The sequence below is a fragment of the Equus caballus genome, chromosome 5, assembly GCF_041296265.1.
Source record: "Equus caballus isolate H_3958 breed thoroughbred chromosome 5, TB-T2T, whole genome shotgun sequence".
Taxonomy (NCBI): Eukaryota; Metazoa; Chordata; class Mammalia; order Perissodactyla; family Equidae; genus Equus; species Equus caballus.
In genome coordinates this window covers 21,708,609-21,727,993 of record NC_091688.1, presented here as the reverse complement: position 1 = coordinate 21,727,993, position 19,385 = coordinate 21,708,609, and the positions used below count along the sequence as shown (strand labels likewise).

Sequence of the window (19,385 nt, the reverse complement as noted above, 5' to 3'; positions counted from 1 at the left end):
TTGCCATAAAGAGAAGGTTATACCTGAAATCTACATAGTTTAGTTCCAATGTTTAAGTCTAAAAATGTCTTTCAAAGTTTTCAATTATTTTCTTTGTTAGTATTTCTGATCGATTGACGGTGACAGAGTTTGCTTCAAAATCCTGTGTTGGAAAACACTTCTTTCCCTCCTTACCAAACTTCATCTTAAATGAAGCAAGCTAATCGAGCAAAAAGAAATTCTAAAGAAAACGGAAAGAAGTTCTTCCTAGTCTCCAGCCTCAATAACCACCACCACCAAAACTTCTCACTCAAAACCTCAATTTTTGAGAGTTACACACTTTTTGCTTCAGCCTATGAATGCAAATATTGACAGCAAATAATGTAGCATTAAGTTTACTTACATGGCAAATCTAAAACTGTAAACAGCTTTAGAGGTTAACGAATTTATTGATTCTCAAGTCCAGATGAACATCAGAACCACATGAGGAATACTGTTTATTTTAAACAATACATCCTCCTGATCCTCAGCCCTAGACATTCCAATTCAGACTTCTGGTACAGCCCTAGAATCCATGTTTATAATAAATGCTCCAGGTAATTACGATATAGCAAGCCCTGGTCTCTGTGAGGACCACTGATCTATTCCAACATCCTATTCAATATGGCGGTCTCCTCTACAAGACACCACACCAGTCATCCACTCTGTGCTACAGAACTCCAGAGACCAGGCTCTTGCCTTTTTATGAGACTGCTTGTTCCACATTTTTATGGGTTTAATTATTAGAAACTATGTTCCTCTGTTGAGCCAAATAACCAAAGTCTTTCAACCCTTTGAACTTCACTTATTATTGGCCCTAATTTTGTGCTCCAGAGCTGACAGAGAATTCCCTCCCCACAAGAGTCTTCAAATATCCAAAGGCAGCTACTGCACTCTTGCAAAACTTCATTTTTCTAAGTTTAAGCAACTTTTTTTCTTTAACTCCAAAAAGCACAGTTTGAGTCCCTCGCCATTAGAACTGCTCTTCCTGAACAACAGACCCTACCGAACAAGTCTGTCTAGAGTAACAATACTCCATTTTTTCTTATAGACTGAACCTTTTTCAATAGGCATTAATTTACAGTCCATGTTTCATCCTTGTCACTCATTGCCTTGCATTTAACGGTCCAAGAGCCACGAATCAGCAAGTACATATTAACCTAATGCTATATTCCTAACACTGTGTAAAGTACTCATGAAGGATTCAAAAGCCAGTGGAAACTGTCCCATTTTGAGGAGTTAATAATTTCTTGTACAGAAATAACTTAGATAAGTGAAATAACTTGAAAACAGTGTGCAATGGTATGTAACCAAGTGCTTCAAATGAATGACACCTGGAAGAATGAACAAAGGTTTCCTGGGTCAAACTGTGGGCTATCTCATGGCCTCTGTTTATACAAACGCCACCCATTTAACAACAGGTTTTGATTTTTAAAAAAAGAAAAAAGATGGAAACGCTCACCTTAAAATCTATTTAAAAATTTCAAATGCATTCTTATTTCAGAAAGTTAAAATCTAAGAAACTACACATGCAATAATCAAGTAGAATACTGTTCCTTCTTCTCAGAGTGTCATTGGCAATGCTTCCCAAGCGCTCTGAAGGCCGTGATCCAAGTAAAAGGCAAAACGTAGAGGGTTTACACAATTCCCTTTATTACTGGAAATAACCACTTGATGAGGAGACACTCCCCTACATATTTTAATGGAAAACTCTTACCCGTAAGTGAGCTTTACTAACACCAACAAAAATGCACTTGTTTTCTTCACAGAATCACAGACCACCAGAGCTTTAGGAACTTTATGCCACTCCCTCACTTGGCCAAGAGGGGGAAACACCATTTCAGAGATGGCAGGTGTTTCCCTCAGGTAAAGCAGCCACTCAGGAGGATGAGACCAATCCCCAGGTCTTCTCTCTCCAGTTGGCTCCCTGTCTCTTCTTACTCAACCTAGGACAATCAAAACTCATGCCCTCTCAACATCGTCCTCAACCCTACTCCCATTTTCAGTTACCTCTGCAATCCTCAGATCCAAAGTCTGACGTTACATTTTGTTTGGGCACATTTTGAGGGAAGGGCTGGACCAAACAGTATTAGGTGGTTCATTTTTTATTAAATTCTAGCATACCTATTTTACTCAGTTTCTAACTAATACTTCCATGGTGCTAGACACAAAATTCTGCCTGACTCAAGATCACTGTTACCTTACTAGTATTATAAGGGATCACTGGGGTTAGGTACCCGGATTCAAACAAAAATTCTTAAGCTGCAAAGCAACTGGTGAGCACAAATCCCCACTACCCCACCCTCTCCCCACTCCATCCACACACACATACACACCCGTCAATCAACCAGCTCATCGACTTCATCTGAAGCCTCACAGTTAATCCACACCCACATTTGGAACATGGGAAAAAATGCACCTACCTTGTGGCCTCTTGCTGAAGCCATGACACATTTGGCACATAGAACATGACCCCGAAGAAGAGCAGCGGCTCATTAGCGAACTTGTCCAGATGCTTCTTCAGAGGTTTCTCCAGCTCCACCCATCGTGCTTGCTGGCTCTTGCTGAGAAACCAAAGGCCAAAGTAGTGCGTCTAGATCAAAGGGAAAAATCGCATCAGTTCATGCTTATGAGGGGCATCTCAAGACCACACAGGAAACCAGACTCCAGTGCCCTATGTGACCTTTGGTTCCCCAGCCCACACACAAGGATCCAGCTTTTACTTTCTAACTTTGGGACAAATTGAAGGAAACCACATGCACACAACACTGTAATCTACACTGAGTATCTAGGTGCAGCATTCATACCCACTGGTGCCATTGTACACGTGGGTACGGATGCAGCTATGTCAGGTAAGGGGGATGGTGCAGAGTCGGGGACAGCGTTGACTTTTTCTAAGATCTCAAGGCCGACTTTCCTGTGCCTTCCGAACACCCCGTGATCTCACGCGGTGCATGCTGGCAAAGGCAAACGCACTTCCTACACCTGCTGCGGAGCAAATTATTACTCGGCTCCTAAGACAAAACCTTCTGCCAAGTGAAAGCTTCCACATTGTGGAATACTTTCGCAGGGTACCAGATTTTAACAGAAAATCGATTCACTCTTTTTGAGCTTTAATGAAGTACTTATAAAAACATCGGCTCCGACCACTTCATTATACATGAAGTGCAGCAAATCTCTCCCCCGTATCAAGCTTTGCGAGTGGAAGGGTGTCCTCTCCGCAGCTGCCGCAGGAGCCCCTGGTGGCTGTTCTTGGCAGATTATGGTGGGACTTGATAGATGAAAGTGAGATTTTCCCTCCTAGACTTGAAGCTTCAGCCGGTTTAGTTTTGAACAACATGCTAAATGATTAAAACAGGTACTTTCATGCATCCAACCCCATCCTTATATTAACTCATGCTAAGATTTCAGGATTAGCAGAACAATCACCAAAAAACAGATCACCGCTTTTGAAGCATTCTTTCATATTTCAATTATAGCCTAGAATGGTTTACAGCACACCTGGAAGTCTGCCTTCAAAAGAATGTTTTCATTACAATGTTTAATTTCCAGAGGCATTTTTGTGCTGATGTTCCCACTCTAGCTGGCTGCTCCCTCCACAATCCCATAGATCAACCCCCACCAAAATCTGCACTAAAGTCTTGACTCTGACTTTACTAGAAAACCAGAAATGTCCCTGCCTACACAAAGCTACAGACCCCAAACACTCTAAGGGGTATTTTTAAATGGGTGTACCCTCAGACGAGAGCAATGATTGGATCAGCTTTCCTCCAGGATGTTCCAAAGGGCAAGTTCACACCAGAAATCTATGCATTTCTCGAGCAACAAAATGCCAACAAACAGAGCCAAGGTTATATTTCAATCAACTCAGACAAACTGGCTTGAGTGAATTCTGACCCTATTGGTCATTTCCCAGCTTCACAGAGTCCACTGGCTGTTCCAATGTGACTGATGATGTAGAGGAAATGAAATGTGGCTGAAGGAAAAGAAAACAGGCTTTGAAGTCAGGTCATCTCCCAGCTTTTGCACTCACAGTCTCAGTAACTTCCAACAAGTTACTGAGCCACTTAGTCTCTGAGTTTTGTCATCTGTAAAGTGGGGATGATGATGACAACTATCACCTGCAGGCTGTCAGGGGTGTAAATGAGATAAGGCCTGTCAACCGTGTATGTGGCACATGTTAAGTAACTACTTCATAAATGGTGCTTTCTGTTGATGCTGCTGCTTCTACTATCATCATCATCATCATCTTCATCGTCTATAAATGAAAGCAGGCAAGCCTCAAGTATCTTTTTTCACCAGCACTACTGACATGCCTGTGAACCGCAAAATTAGAAAACAGAGGTTATCTGGAAATAAACAAGAAAAAGCAGGCAAAGGTAGAAACTAGAAGGCCTATGAATAACATAAAAACCTAAAAGATATAAGAAAAACAAATCACAAAGCAGTGCCTCCCCCAAGACTGTCTTTAGAGTGTCAGAGATGTTCATGGGACACTGGACCATCACTCTGATGCTGTCCTCGGGCATCCGTGATGCAGGCCTAGGCTAACCTTAAAATGAGGTAATCTGGGTACTTAATAAACAGTCTAGAGAGGGTCCAAGGCCCTTGTGCATTACACTGAGTTCCTTTATGGAGCACAGTGCCATATAAGGGTATTCCACCGTATTTTGGACGGCTAGGAGTGAGTTTGCATATAATAAATGAGGTAATATATGTAAACAGTAACCTGCTATGTAATAATTATTTTAGTTGGAAAAGAGCTCTGTTATAAGCACAGGTGGAGAAAGGGAGGGCAAACTTTGCAATTGCTTAATAGGCCAACCATGATCTATTATTTTTTACTAAAAGTAGTCTTGACATTTGGGGGTATAATTTTAAGGTCCATCCTTCATTCAAATTATAACGTCCGCTCAAATTAGTAACATTCAAATTATAAAGGGTCCAGGGTAAGTGCATCAATATTATACAGTAGATTCTGCAAAAAAAAAATTTAGTTTTTTACTTCTCCTATGCTTTCAAGTCTAGTATTTTTTTTTATTATTATTTTTTAGATTGGCACCTGGGCTAACAACTATTGCCAATCTTCCAGTTTTTTTTTTCTTCAAAGATTGGCACCTGGGCTAACAACTGAGGCCAATTTTTTTTTTCTGCTTTATCTCCCCAAACCCCCACTGTACACAGTTGTATATCTTAGTTGCAGGTCCTCCTAGTTGTGGGATGTGGGATGCTGCCTCAACGTGGCCTGACGAGCAGGGCCATGTCCACGCCCAGGATCCGAACCCTGGGCCACCGCAGCGGAGCACGCAAACTTAACCACTCGGCCACGGAGCCGGCCCCTCAAGTCTAGGATTTTAAATTTCCTTTTCTCATTCTCACCCACCCAATCATTAAATCAGACCTGATCTTCCCCCAAAAAACCACCGAGAGAGAGAATATTCTCTCTCAGGGAGTACAGATACACATACACAAGTGTGCACACAGCTACAAGAACACACACTTGGGTACACTGAAAAGGATGAGGATGAGGTAGAGGAGAAACCATGGTAACAATCTTCAGCCACAATTACTAGTACAGAGCTCTAAATAACAAGGTAAACCACTTCTTATGCAAAAACCTAACTCATGGCATAAGATTTTTTTGTTGCTGCAATATAGCCTTCTCCAAAGGACACAGGGTATTCCAGGGTGACTCGCCATGCATTTTAGCCAATTAAATGATTACATAACTACTCAAGAAATCAGGTTTCCAGTACAGGGTAGAATTGAGGGAGGTAGGTAATCTGGAAGACACAGTTTCTACCTACTCATGGCCAGAAGAACCTAATTTGGGAAGCGTTGAATTCAGTAATCTAGTAGGAAGCAAAGTCCCTTTAGGAGATCCCCACGCCCACAGTGTTTTGTGAAGGTATGCCCGAAGGAACCTTCTCCTTTCCCACCCTACCTCCCTCATTCTTCCTCTAGCTACATTCCTACTCTAGAGTGTGCGGTAGAGGGGCAGGGCCCTGTCTCAAAGTTCGGAGCCTGCTCTACTCAAGTTTACAATGCAGCAGAGGTTTATTCTGCCATGTTATACAGTGCCTCACAGGAAACAGAATCAGAACCTATCCTCTCACTTAAAGTAACGTGTGCACCAATCAACTTCCTGTGTATTGGCCAAGGGACCACGAATCCCGTCAGGCCCTGCTGAGATCACACCAGGCCTGTACATAACTGCCTCGCCAACTGAAACTCCAGCTGAATTCTGGAGTCTGAGCTTCACTGCTGAACACTGCCAGATGGTTGAGGACAATGTAGTGGATGATTCCAAATAGAAACCGGCTCCTCCACGACCAAAAGGATCCCGGCACGTTGCCTGAGGAAAGGCCTGACACACCTGTTTTATCTCTGAAACGTCAAACAGGAGCCAGGTCCAGGTAATCCTCAAGATACCTCTGGGGGAGCTGTAAATCCCATTGTATTTCTCTAGTTTTCTTTAGAAAGAGCTCTGGGGGTTGGCCAGGTGGCACAGCAGTTAAGTTCGCACATTCCACTTCAGTGGCCCAGGGTTCGCCAGTTTGGATCCCAGGTGTGGACCTACACACCGCTTGTCAAGCTATGTGGTGGCAGGCATCCCACATATAAAAAGTAGAGGAAGATGCGCATGGATGTTCGCTGAGGGCCAGTCTTCCTCGGCAAAAAAAAAAAAAAAAAGGGAGGATTGGCAGCAGATATTAGCTCAGTGTTAATCTTCCTCAAAAAAAAAAAAGAATTTAAAAAAAAAAACTCTGGTGCTGTGAATTCTGCAAGGAGTTCATTACAACGATGAGGAAAAAAGACAGAAGACCCAGTACCCAGGCAGAGGAACCACATCTCTGAATCAACGACTAAAAATGCACTACTAAGAAACAATGTAAGGAGAGCCTTGCTAACATGTCATTTTCCTACGAGTGGTTTCCTAGTTTATTCAGTTTGGAGTTTTGCATTTTAACAGAGGAAGCACAAATGTATGCATGCACTCAAACACATGCTGTTTTCCTCAGTGGCAGACTGGTATGTGAATACGTTAGGGTCAAAGTAAGACCCTTTTCTGATATCATGACAAGATTCTAGTAAATAAAGGCCTTTAAAAATAGCTTGGGGAGCCAGCCCAGTGGCCTAGCAGTTAAATTCGCACGCTTTGCGTCAGTGCCTGGGGTTCGTGGGTTCGGATCCCAGGCATGGACCTGGCACTGTTAAGCCACACTGTGGCGGCATCTCACATACAAAACAGAGGAAGATTGGCACAGACGTAAGCTCAGGGACAATCTTCCTCAAGCAAAAAGAGGAAGATTGGCAATGGATATTAGCTCACGGCCAATCTTCCTCACACGTACACACACACAATTAGTTCGGAGTGTTTCTGATTTGTTTGTTTTTATCTGCAGAGATGGTAGCATCCCCTACATTAGCTACTAATAGGGAAAGATTGTTTTGAGGGTTTTGTTTTTCCCTTTTTGTGACCAATGGCACTGCTTTAATGCTATTTGTAAGGGTTACAGACGCAGTCTTGGCAATTACCAGGGATTAAATCCATGATCTTATCTCAAGCATTTTGAAGAGCTAATCAGCCAGAAGCAACAATTTAAAATATCTTGCATTAAGCTGTAATAGGTTGCCCTAGTACCCAGTATTTCAGTTGTAAATTAAGAGAGAGAGAGTTGGTATGCCTCCACATAAAATATACAAGAATTACACCCAAGCATTAAAACTTTCACTGAAGCATGGAAAATACTTCAAAAGATGACCATAAGCAGACTCTGAAAGAGCCCTTCATACAATTACATTCCAAAGGCTTTGGCAAATAAACCACCGTACATCAGTTGGAAAACTGTAAAAAACAACTTGTGTGCAATCAGCCTCTACTCTGGGTAAGTCTGGGGTTTCTACAACTGACACGTCTATAATTAACAACTGCACCATCTTCATTTTCCTGGCCAATCTCTGCATAAAAACACAGGAAAAAAAATTGCAGAGTAACATAGACCCAAGAAGCAAATCTCATAGCCAAGAAAAATCACTCTTCCGGGGCTGCACAACTCACTCAAGAATATACAAAAAGATGAAGACTTACAAATTAAGAGGGGAAATTATTTCACGTACAATCTCTACATCTAGAAAACGGACGCTGGTGCCATATTTACCTTACAGAATTGACATTACACTAATAAGACTTCACATCATAGTCTTTAGAAAGACAAAAAGAAATACAAAATTCAAAGACTAGAAACCTCCCCAGCAGTCTACTCTTCAGTGGATTCTTAATCAGTGTTGATTATTTTGGTCCTCTGCAAACACAAACATATATGGCTACGGTTAAGACAACTATAAAATACAGCAAATTCCATATTATCCGACAGTGCCTGGGAATGAGGTGCTCCATTTAATCAAGTACACCCATAATCACACACATGTTACCAATTTCCAAACGACTCACACAAAAATCAAACCACGGAAATATCCTTAACGTAAGTTAGCTTTTCTTTGAAGATAGGAAATGCACATTAAGGTTCTGTATCTTTATAAACTCTAGCTATTATGAAAATAGCAAAATGTGGGACATTTCTACCGTAGCTGACAGCTTTGGATAAATCAGCTTTTAGTAAAGATGAAAACATAAATTTGCAAAAGAAAAAGGGGATAAGTTAGCGGATAAATTAGGGGACAAGAGGAAAATCTTTCCCTATTAATAACTAACGTAGGGGATACGAACACCTCTACAGATAAATGAACAAACAAATCAAAAACACCCCAAACTAATTTTTTGTGAATGTGTGTGAGGAAGCTTGTCCCGGAGCTGACATCTGTGCCAGTCTTCCTCTATTCTGTATGTGAAATACCGCCACAGTGTGGCTTAACAAACAGTGCCAGGTCCACGCCCCGGATCCGAAGCCGCGAACCCCAGGCTGCCAAAGCGAAATGATTAGGTATGCTCTCTGCAAAACAATTATGGTTTTTAGGCTCCTACAAAGACCAGGGCTCTAAGTCTAGACTTCGGAGAGGCCCAAGACTTATTGAACTCACCATTCCCAAGAATGCTGAATTTCCTAATAAAACAGTTCTCTATCTTGAATAGAGTTTAGCTATGAAAAGTGTCTCAGGTACCTTTGTTAAATGATTTACTCCTCCTCTATGTATTATTTTTTTAATTAAGTAGAGTCAAGTAAATAATTCTAGTACATTTTTACATTTTACTGGAATTCTTTATATTCCTTATTACTAATAACATGGCCTCCTTGGCTTTATTAGAACAGCACTGTTTAGTAGAAAGACAATATGTAAGCCACATATGTAATTTTAAATTTTCTAGTAGATATACTTAAAAAGTACAAAGAAGTGAAAGTAATTTTAATCAATTTAAAATGATACCTTCAAAATATTGTTTTCAACATGTAACTAATATAAAAATGATGAATGAAATATTTTAACTTTATTTCATACCAGATCTTCAAAATCTGATGGTTATTTTATACCTACTGCGCATCTCAGTTCAGACTAGCCACACTTCAAGTGCTCAATAACCCGTGTGGCCACGGGGTTTGGACAGCATAATCTTACATTAATAATAACTGTTCAAGGAATTGAAAGATTTTGGCTCAGTGTAAGATCACTGCTTCTAATAAGTAAAGCCATCTAAAAATGGAATAAGCACACTTATAAAAGGGTGAGAGCTTGGTCTCTGGAAGTGCTGTAGCAAAGTCCAGATAGTCTTTGTGGGGTCTTGGAGGGGAGACCGCCATACTGAGTGCTTCCTATGTGCCAGGCACTGTGATACTGTGGCAACTTTGCAAAAACTATTTTAATCCTCCCAGCAACTCATGGAGGTTGCCACTATTACCATCTCCATTTACAGATGAGAAAACTGAGGCAGAGTGTAGTTAAGTAACTACCCAAGATTGCGTAGCTAATAAGTGGCAGAGCCAGGATTCAAACTCAGGCAGTTTGGTCCAAGCTCCCATTCTAGGCACTACCCTCTGCTGCTTCTCCACGTATTGATCTTTAAAATAGAATTAGTCATAAGGCAACGTTGTTTGAACTATTTCTCTTTTAACCTAGGTCAGTGATTTCCACACTGTGCTGGGGGCACAAGAAGATGAGACTCCAGACATCTATCCTCTCCACAAACTGAACAGCTCCACGTTATACCTTCAAGTTCCACTTACGATTTCATTTGGGGAAAAGGAAAAGGGTGAAATCCATTATTCCAAATATGCTGTAACTACATTATCAGAACTCTAATTCTGAACTCCTGTATCTCTTGAATCTCTTCCTTAATAGCGTTCCCTGCCAGAAACTCATACCTAATTTTTTTTTCTCAACTTACAATTAAAAACAACTTTTTTCCTAAAGAGTTCATTTTCTTTCCTCTTGCCAGGATTATTATGTCCACCTAACTAGCATCTCTGTTCCCCCTGTCACCCCAATCCCCAGTCTTTTTCTGCTATTGAGTTCTTTTCCTAAAATGCAAGGTGACCATGACATAGTCCGCCTTTGAAATCCTTTGATGGATTTCTATCTCCCGGCAGTGTTGTATTCCCCAATTCAGAGAGTATTTAATAGAAAGCTAAAATAATTGTGAAACACTGAATTCAACACCTTTATTTTTTAAAAAACTATAGACTTGACAAGAATTTTTCCCAAAGCCTTCTGCCACGGCCCCTCTTCTCCCACCACACACCCCTGGGAACTAGAACAGTGCGTCCAGAGGGCCCAGGCCTGGTTCTGTAGTCAGTAAACACAAGGCCTGCGGATGCTGAACGTGATAGGGTCTCTGGCCCATCTGCGTCAGGGACCCCCAGTCAGCCTACCTGGGTTTGAGCCAGCCCAATGACTGCAGGCAAGTCACTGTGCGCTGTGACCCCCCCCACCATTTGTAAAATGGGGACAGCAAGAGTAGTCACGTACAGACTTATGATGAGAATTAAACGAGTTGATATATCAAAGGTGCTCAGCATAATATATGGTACTTTAGAAGGTGGCAATTATTATTTTTTGACACATTTTAGAAACAACATTCTACAGGATCTAGTTAAAACTCCCTTGCCAAATACACCAAACCCTTCAAAAGCAGACTCCCACCTGCCTTTCCACACTCCTCCCCTCGCCTCCATGACCCCTCCACACACAAACAGATCAGTGCAAACTGAACTCTGCCCTTCTCCGACAATTTCATGTTCTTTCCTGTTTCTACACCTCGGCACGGGCTGTTCCGTTTGCTTTGTTTCTTGTTTGTCTTATTCTCTAAACCCTAGGGTTTCTGGGAGCAGGGACCCAATCTTATTTAGCATCCCCAGGGCTGGTGTTTACTGAACACACGAACCAGGCCTGGGCCCTCTGGATGCCATTTGAAATAGAAGCCCATCAGTGCATTCAAAACTAGATTTGACCCTCAAAAACTCCACCATATGGAAAGGTATCATTATACATTTGTCAAAACCCAGAGTGTGGGCTGGTCCGGTGGTACAATAGTTAAGTTCACATGCTCCACTTCAGTGGCCCAGTGTTCACTGGTTTGGAACCCGGGCACGGCCCAACACACTGCTTGCCAAGCCATGCTGTGGCAGCCATCCCACATACAAAGTAGAAGAAGATGGGCATGGATGTTAGCTCAGGGCTAATCGTCCTCAAAAAAAGAAAAGGGGGGGGGAGGGGCGGGGCCATCCCCACAGCTGAGTGGTTAAGTTCACGTGCTCTGCTTCAGTGGCCCAGGGTTTGGCTGGTTCAGATCCTGGGCACGGACATGGTACCAGTCATCAAGCCAGGGTGAGGAGGCATCCCACATACCACAACCAGAGGCACCGACAACCAGAATACACAACTACGTACTGAGGGGCTTTGGGAAGGAGAAGAAGGTAAAAAAAAAGAGGAGAAGACTGTCAACAGTTGTTAGCTCAGGTGCCAATCTTTAAGAAAAAAAAATGCACCAAGTGTACAACACCAAGAATGAACCCTGAGTAAACTATTGACTTTGGATGATAACAATGTGTCAGCTGTAGGTTCATGGATTAGAACAAACATTCCACTCTAGTGTGGCATGTTGACCGGCTGGAGGGGAGGGGCTATATGGGAACTCTCTGTACTTTCCACTCAATGTTGCTCGAAACCTAAAACTGCTCTAAAAAAATAAAATCTATTTTTAAGTTACCTAATAAAATTAAGCAGTAAAACACAAATTGTAATTAATGTAGATCAAAAATTAAATCAAAACTTCTTTTTTTCAGTCTGCCATACTGAATATAAAGCCATTATAAAGTTTGGGATACATCTAAACTATAGAACACTTCCAACGGCAAAGCCAAATATCCACCATAATCTGGTTTTCAAGGCTTCATAAAGACTGAACATCTTGTTATATTTTAGATGGATTTTCACTTTTTCCTCTAAAGCACTTGTCAGCTCTATTTGGAAAATGACCCAAATACAAAGGCAAGAGTGGAGCAGACCCGTGCTCACGCCTCCTACTTCTGCCTCTGGGTGGAGAACACATTCCTCCTCGACGTGTGTCTGTGAGAATGAAGAACAACGTTTAGATAACTGTTCTATCTCATCCTTTGGTTCAAAAGTTGGTACAGGATTGTGTCACAAAAGGCCATACCTTCCATGTCATCTGTCACAGAACAAAAGCATAAAATTTAAAAAGAAAGTGACTTGCTCTAACGTGGATGCCCCTGTTTAAGGTTTGTCAAAATAAAGCCAGCATTAAACACAAACCCTACCGCAGCACGCAGCATTCGAAGATCAGTCACACTGCAACACACACTTGACAGTAGAATCTGGACATCAACACTTTACTCTTTGTGACAATGCAGTTGTGGGATAATCCAGGGTTGACCTTTGCCCTCTGAGAAAAACAACAGTCTACCGAGAGTAATTATTACCACACACATCCCCAGACACGCCTCACCTTGCACCTCACACTCTTAGCTCTACCTAGTGATTCACAGAGACGCCTTCTCAGCCCCCAACCATGGTGCCTGCTCTTTCCCATCCTGGGATCTTTAAAAATCCACCTTCCCCAGGCCCAGGGGGACCCTGCCGTCTTTCCCATCTGCTGAACTTCTGCGTATCCTGCAAGTCCTGGTTCCAAGAGTGAAGGTTCCGTTCATCTTTCACTGAGGCTTCCTCTCCCTGTGCCAGGGCTGCAGTGTGCAGCAGGGCAGACCGCACACTGCACAGCTCTAAGGAAAGCCACTGCCTTCCAGGCCTGCCCTGCACTGTATTTTAGCATGGACCACGTTCAATCTGAATGGCGTGTTTAATGCTGGATTCTCCTCCTGGTCTGTGCATATCTTGAAGACAAAACTGTATCTTATTTCCCTTAGTTTCATCGGGTCCTAAAACACTGCCTGGTGCACTGCAGTTGCTCAAGATTTTCTTTAATGGAAAATTGTTTTTAAGACTCTCAAACTGGAACAATTATAAATTATTGGACACAGCACTGTGCATTTTCCATACTGTCTCTCTTCTTAATATTCACAACAGCCCTATAAGGTAAGTAAGGTGAGTATCATTATTCCCATTTTATAGGTGAGAAAACTGATGCCCAGAGAAGTGCAGTAACTTTTCCAAGGACACCTAACTAAGGAAGTGACAGGACTATAATGTGAACCCAAGTCCAAGACTCCAAAGACTGTGTTTATAACTACTAACTACGGGTATACTGCCTCCCAAGGCATGCAAAGAATACTTAGTTACTTTAATTTGAGTTGCTGGGAATACTCAAAAGTAAAACCACTGTGTATCTTTTTAAATGACCTATAACTAAAATGTTTATAAGAATTTTGACCAGTCTACTGACCAAACAATCCGCAGTATTAAGGTTTTTCCCTTCATGCCCACGCACATGCATATGTTTAAGTATGTATACCCAAATGTGCTATTAATAAGCGAAAAATGAGCCAGCCATCAACCAGCAAGGTCAGAACACTTCACAAGTTTGTTCTCTTGTGTCAGCTACCAAGCTACATACATCTGTTGGGCAGAACAGTCTCCTACATAGGAAAATAAACTTCAAAAGAAGACCTGATCACTGAAACCAAAGTAGAAACATGAAGACCAGCAGGAGACAGAAGTGTTTAGGTGAAACAGTCCCCCAGAGGATAAGAGTCAGCCTGTGCAGGACACCAAGGGGGGAGGAAGACCTTCCCCGACCCCAGCTCCTTTGTACACGTGAAAAGAGGGAGGATCATGAGGGGTGAGGAAAGAGATCAAACGCCATCACTTCCAACAGGCACCAGCCCCTCTCTCTACCACCTGAGGTGTTGGGCAATGCTGTCACTTGGTCCCTAGGAGACCAGAGGGCCTGGGACAATTACAGAGATTTTTCCTCATCCTCAGGAAGGCTTGTCTCTCAGGGGGCTTGCAATCATTTCAGCACTGGCAACCATTCAGCCGTACCACCTTACCCACTAGCCAATATGCCACGTGGCTCTCAAGACACAAACGCTTGTGTGGGTTTCTGTCAAAAGTGTCTTCTCCTGAATGTCTGCAAGACTAATAAAAGCATCAACTACTAGAACTATAAAGTTTGTTATAAAGGACATTCTGCACTAAGAATCTCTTCTAAAGAGCGGTCACGTGACTGTCTTAATGGTCTACGCTGGGTTTGCTTACAGCCCAGAGAAGCCCCCCAGACAGTAAAGAGAAAACAAGGGTCATGAGGACTCTTAAAAGGAACAAAATCCCCATTTTACAAGCTCCCACCAAAAGCCTCACTGGTCATGCTCTCTTTAAATGCTTTTTCCTTTTTTTTTCTCTTTGAAGGGGAAAACACAGAAAAAAACCACAAAATTAAAGCAGCTGCAACCATCCCATATGTGGGAGTTTTCTCCGTGATATGCAGCCGGAACGCCAAAACACCAGCTCCCCACTCAATTGTTTTAAAGAGAGACAAAGACTTTGGCACAGAGAGTCTCTCGTTTGCAAACCCCCCCCCCCCCCCACCAAAACCTCCTATTTGGCTAAAACACAAGGGAAGCTGCCATCCAGTGCAAGCTCTAGATGGTGTCCTTGCTTCTCACAACATCAGAGCAGGTCTCCTGGTCCACTGAAGGCTGTAAGATCAGGCCCATGTTAAGAACAACAGGATTCTTCTAAACACAAGGCTGAGGCTGAAAAGCATGGCAGGTGGCACCAAGAGACAGGTGGCTGGTCCCTTTGGTGAGTTCACACTCAGGCACCCACCACACACAGACTCTTACCTCCCGCAACTCCAGCCTCTGGGCCACAGCCTCCAGACACTCCTGCCCCGTGCTTTCCACCGACAGTGTGCACTCGATAACATTGCTGTCCAACAGGCGGATCCGGGTGACAAAGCAGTTCTTGCTCAGGACATTGTAGCGCCGCGTCCGGCGGAGCTTCAGGCCGAAAGGCATGGCTGTGTGCCCCTCGGATGCCGCCCTCTTATCCTGGCGCCCACGCCCCGGAGATGGCCTTAGCAGTTTCGTGACTGGGTGATGACACTACCACCCGTGCTCCTCCAGATACGGAAAAAGGTGTCCATGCCCGGTGTGGCACTCGGGAGGATGGCTGCAAACAGAAAAGCAGCAGCAAGGTCATGAGCTGGAAGGGAAGCCATGGAGGGTATGGCACAGACTCTACATACGTGAGCACACCACCCCTAACAGATGAACATCCAGACCCCAAGACCCAGCCAGCTCTGTAACGCCCGAGCATCTTAGTGTAGCCTCTGCCCTTTACCTCATCTTACATGGATGATAATGATAAAGTCCACTCGACAGCTAAGGAACTGAGGGTCAGAGAGATTAAAAGAACCCATCCAAAGATGCACAGAGTAAATGGCAACCAACGCCAGAATTCAAATCAAATCTACACACCTGCAATTCACATGCTTTTTCCACTGCCCAATCCTGTCTGCTCAAGAAAGCAGAAGGAGTGGAATTTCAACAGCTTTTCTTTAGCTTTTAAATATATTATCTCATTTCAACCTGATTAACAACCCTATCATGCAGATTTTATGATTCCGATTTTACAAATGAAAAAGTGGAGTTCATGGTTTAAGTGACTCACTGATCCTGAACTTAAAAATCTTATCTTGTTCCTCCTCACTCTTTGCCAACACTGCCCCTTTACTTTCATTAACATTATCTGCTTTTATTTTTACTTAGTTTTAATACTTTTTCAACTAAATATTTTTATTTAATACTTTATTTTATTTACTTTATTTACTTAGAGTGGATGACAGAAAAGGGAGGGAATACACATTTAATCTAGCCTGCAACTTTCTACTTTAAAAAATTTTTTTAATATATAAATTCTACAATGTACTTAAAATCACAACTATTTGTGCTTTTTTTTCAGCAAATATTTAGACAGATGTGGGGCACCACCCTATCAGCACTGTGTTCCTTTGCAAAACTCTTGATGCAAAAGCCCTGTCACCAAATTACAGATAATTTAACTTACTAATAAGGAGATTTATTAACACCCTGATGTCCCACCACATGCGAGTGATGACATTATTACCATGGAGAACACAAGAAGAAAATAACAACAAAAGGGGCTTCACCATTCCACCCTGCGCCAGCAAGGCTCCCACTGGGAGGCTCATTAAATGTACCTTCCAAAGAAGCCAGAAATGTCCAGCCAGCCCCTCTGTTCAACTTTCTGTTCTCTACTAAGCACAAAGGACCATCTCTTGCTCATATGATTGCTCTGATAACTTGATTCCCTAAATCAGGCGGATTCAGCCTGTCTTCACACCCCTCATCCACAGAATTACCTCTGAGCCCCCGACTCTACGCTCCGGATGGACAAATATGCATAACTACTTGCGGGAATTCTTGAGTCAATAAATAAAATGGCTTGCATATTTAGAAACCACGCCCTGCCAGTACCCCAGGCCTCAAGGAGGTTGTCAGGGCACAGCCCTACAACACAGCAAAACACACTCCCCAGACTCCTTCGGCCAGTCTTTGATGTCTGCCCTCGGCACATTCCTTCGCATGACAGGTATATGTTTTATGATGGCTTAAAATACACATGCTAGAAACTTCGGCTTGGTAAAATATATTAACATTTCTAAATCAATTTATGTTGGCAGAGGATCATGTTTACCTCAGGTACGCCAACCTGAAGATCTCCTTCTATCTCAGGAAATAATACGGAGGGACCCACCCAAAAAAGGAACAGACAAAAAAAAAAGAGCCAGAATTCAAATACAGACCCCCTTAAGAGTTTACTACTCACACATTCCCTCAACTTGTTGAAGCACAGGGCAGAAAACACCAAGATTCAATTCCTGTATTAGCCAGGGACCCTCCAACAGAGAAAAATATTTGCTCTGGGGGCCCACGCCACATTTCTAATCCTGGGCCAGACTCTCTACATTTGGGTGTGTCTCTCCTTAAACACCTACGAAAAGAATGTGGCTGGCCTGGTGTGCATTCATCCCAGCCACTATTAAAAACAATCCCTTCTACATATTCTATGGCACGCCATCCATAACGCAGTTAGCGAAATAAACAGTAAACTGCACAATAACGTTTATAGCTGACCTCAGCTTTATAACAAATAAACAAAAACACACAAACAAATGGGACCAAGATGATTAACTGTTATCTCAGGGCTACAGAGCAGTGATATGAAACAGAACTCTCACTTTACATTTTATATATTTCTGAGTTGTTTGAAGATTTTACAACTGATTTATATTATTTTTGCAAATAAAGATTAGTTTAAAATATATTAGCTACTGAAAATGGTCTATCAGGGGCAAGATCTGACAATCTGGCAATATATCTCCTAGAAAAGATCTGACTATTTTAAGTTTTTAAAAACTTTTAAAATAAATCTTCAATTTGCAAGGAACTTGCCAGGTAAGGTATCAACAAAAAAGTTATAAGAAAACTGGTCTGGGGGCCGGTCTCGTGGCATAGTGGTTAAGCTCAGTGTGCTCTGCTTCAGCGGCCCAGGTTCATGGGTTTGGATCCCGGGCATGGACCTACACCACTTGTCGGCCATGCTGTGGTGGTGATCCACATAGAAAGCGGAGGAAGACTGACACAGATAGTAGCTCAGGGCTAATCTTCCTCAGGGGGGGAAAAAAACTGGTCCTGTCATGTGTCAATGTAATGAAACTAAAAATAAACAAGGGAGATTAGAGAGGGGCTACTCTAGAGTAAAAGAGATTTAGGAGTTATAAAAACAAAATGCTATGTGTGAGAACCTATCAAATTCAGGTTTGAAAAAAATAGCTATGAAAGACACGAGACAATTAGGGAAATTTGAAATAGAGAATAGAAATTAGATAATATTGATGTATTATTGTTAATGTTCTTCCACTTTTGATAATAGAATTGTGGTTAGGTAGGAGAACGGCTTGAGGAGATGCCATGTATATATCTAGGGGTAAAAATGTCAGGATGCAGGTAACTTATAAATGGCTAAAAAACAACTCATAAGCACATACACAAATTCAGAATCGAAACAAATATGACAAAACGTTAACGGCTGCTGAATCTAGGTGGTGGGTGTACAGATATTCACTGAGCTATTCTTTTAGCTTTTCTGTATATGTAAAAGTCTTCATAACCGAAAGGTAAGGGGGAAAAAAAAGGCAACCCTCAATGCAGGCACTAAACAGGCTCCAATCTTACCTACTCCTTATGGCTCAGTTTAAATGCTGCAGCCTCTTTCAATAGACATGCGGATCCTTCCCATCAGAGGTCATTTTCTCTTTGTTGGAACTCCCACAGCCATTTGTGCTTATTTAATATATCAATCTAACTTACGGTAAAAGTATTAACACGGTTTGACTCTAAACTTCTCCAGAGCTATAAACATGTTTTCTCCATCTTTAACACACATCATTTACCTAAACTAAAAGTTCATGGCATTTACGCCCAGAACTTGTGTAGTCATAGAGCTGTGCTTCTTGGAAGGAGCTTCCAGGTACTCATTTAAGACATCCCTTACCTTTTGAAAGGGCAACATCTCAACTATCCCAGGTAAACAATCTGTTGGACACTAACCTGTAACAATGGGGCTAGAGAAATGATGTCTTAGTCCCTTTCGGTTTTAACATTTTAATAGGTTATGAATTATCCATCACGTTTAAGCTCTCAAAGCATCCACAGCACGTGTCACTAATCCACTTTCTAAATATCCACAAAGGCATACAGTTCTACCTTAAACGTAACCCAGCTTCCTGCTGTATTTTAAGCCCAGTTCCTCTGCTTTGTCCTTGATTTCTTGACAGACAGAGAGAACAAGGACTAAGATATCCCACCACATAGTAGACTGGATATAAAGTTTACTCCAAGCAAGTCCTCTCTTTTCAATAGTCTGGCTCTGGCCCCTTTCTGACTTCCCCCATGTGGTTGTCTGGG

The 19,385-nt window shown here is 42.2% G+C and overlaps 1 protein-coding gene across 3 annotated transcripts in view; it reads right to left on the bottom strand.

Annotated features, from left to right (window-relative positions):
• PTPN14 (protein tyrosine phosphatase non-receptor type 14) overlaps nt 1–19,385 on the bottom strand; it is a 173,959-nt gene that overhangs the window by 93,178 nt on the left and 61,396 nt on the right. For 2 of the 3 annotated variants that reach the window (XM_023640732.2, XM_001488273.7), the window contains exons 2-3: nt 15,237–15,564; nt 2,442–2,611 (exon numbers count right to left, since the gene is read on the bottom strand). In XM_023640732.2, the coding sequence (XP_023496500.1) occupies nt 2,442–2,611; nt 15,237–15,410 (344 nt within the window). In that variant the 5' untranslated portion in view covers nt 15,411–15,564. The remainder of the gene's footprint in view (nt 1–2,441; nt 2,612–15,236; nt 15,565–19,385) is intronic. The other variant, XM_023640733.2, reaches the window with a different exon arrangement.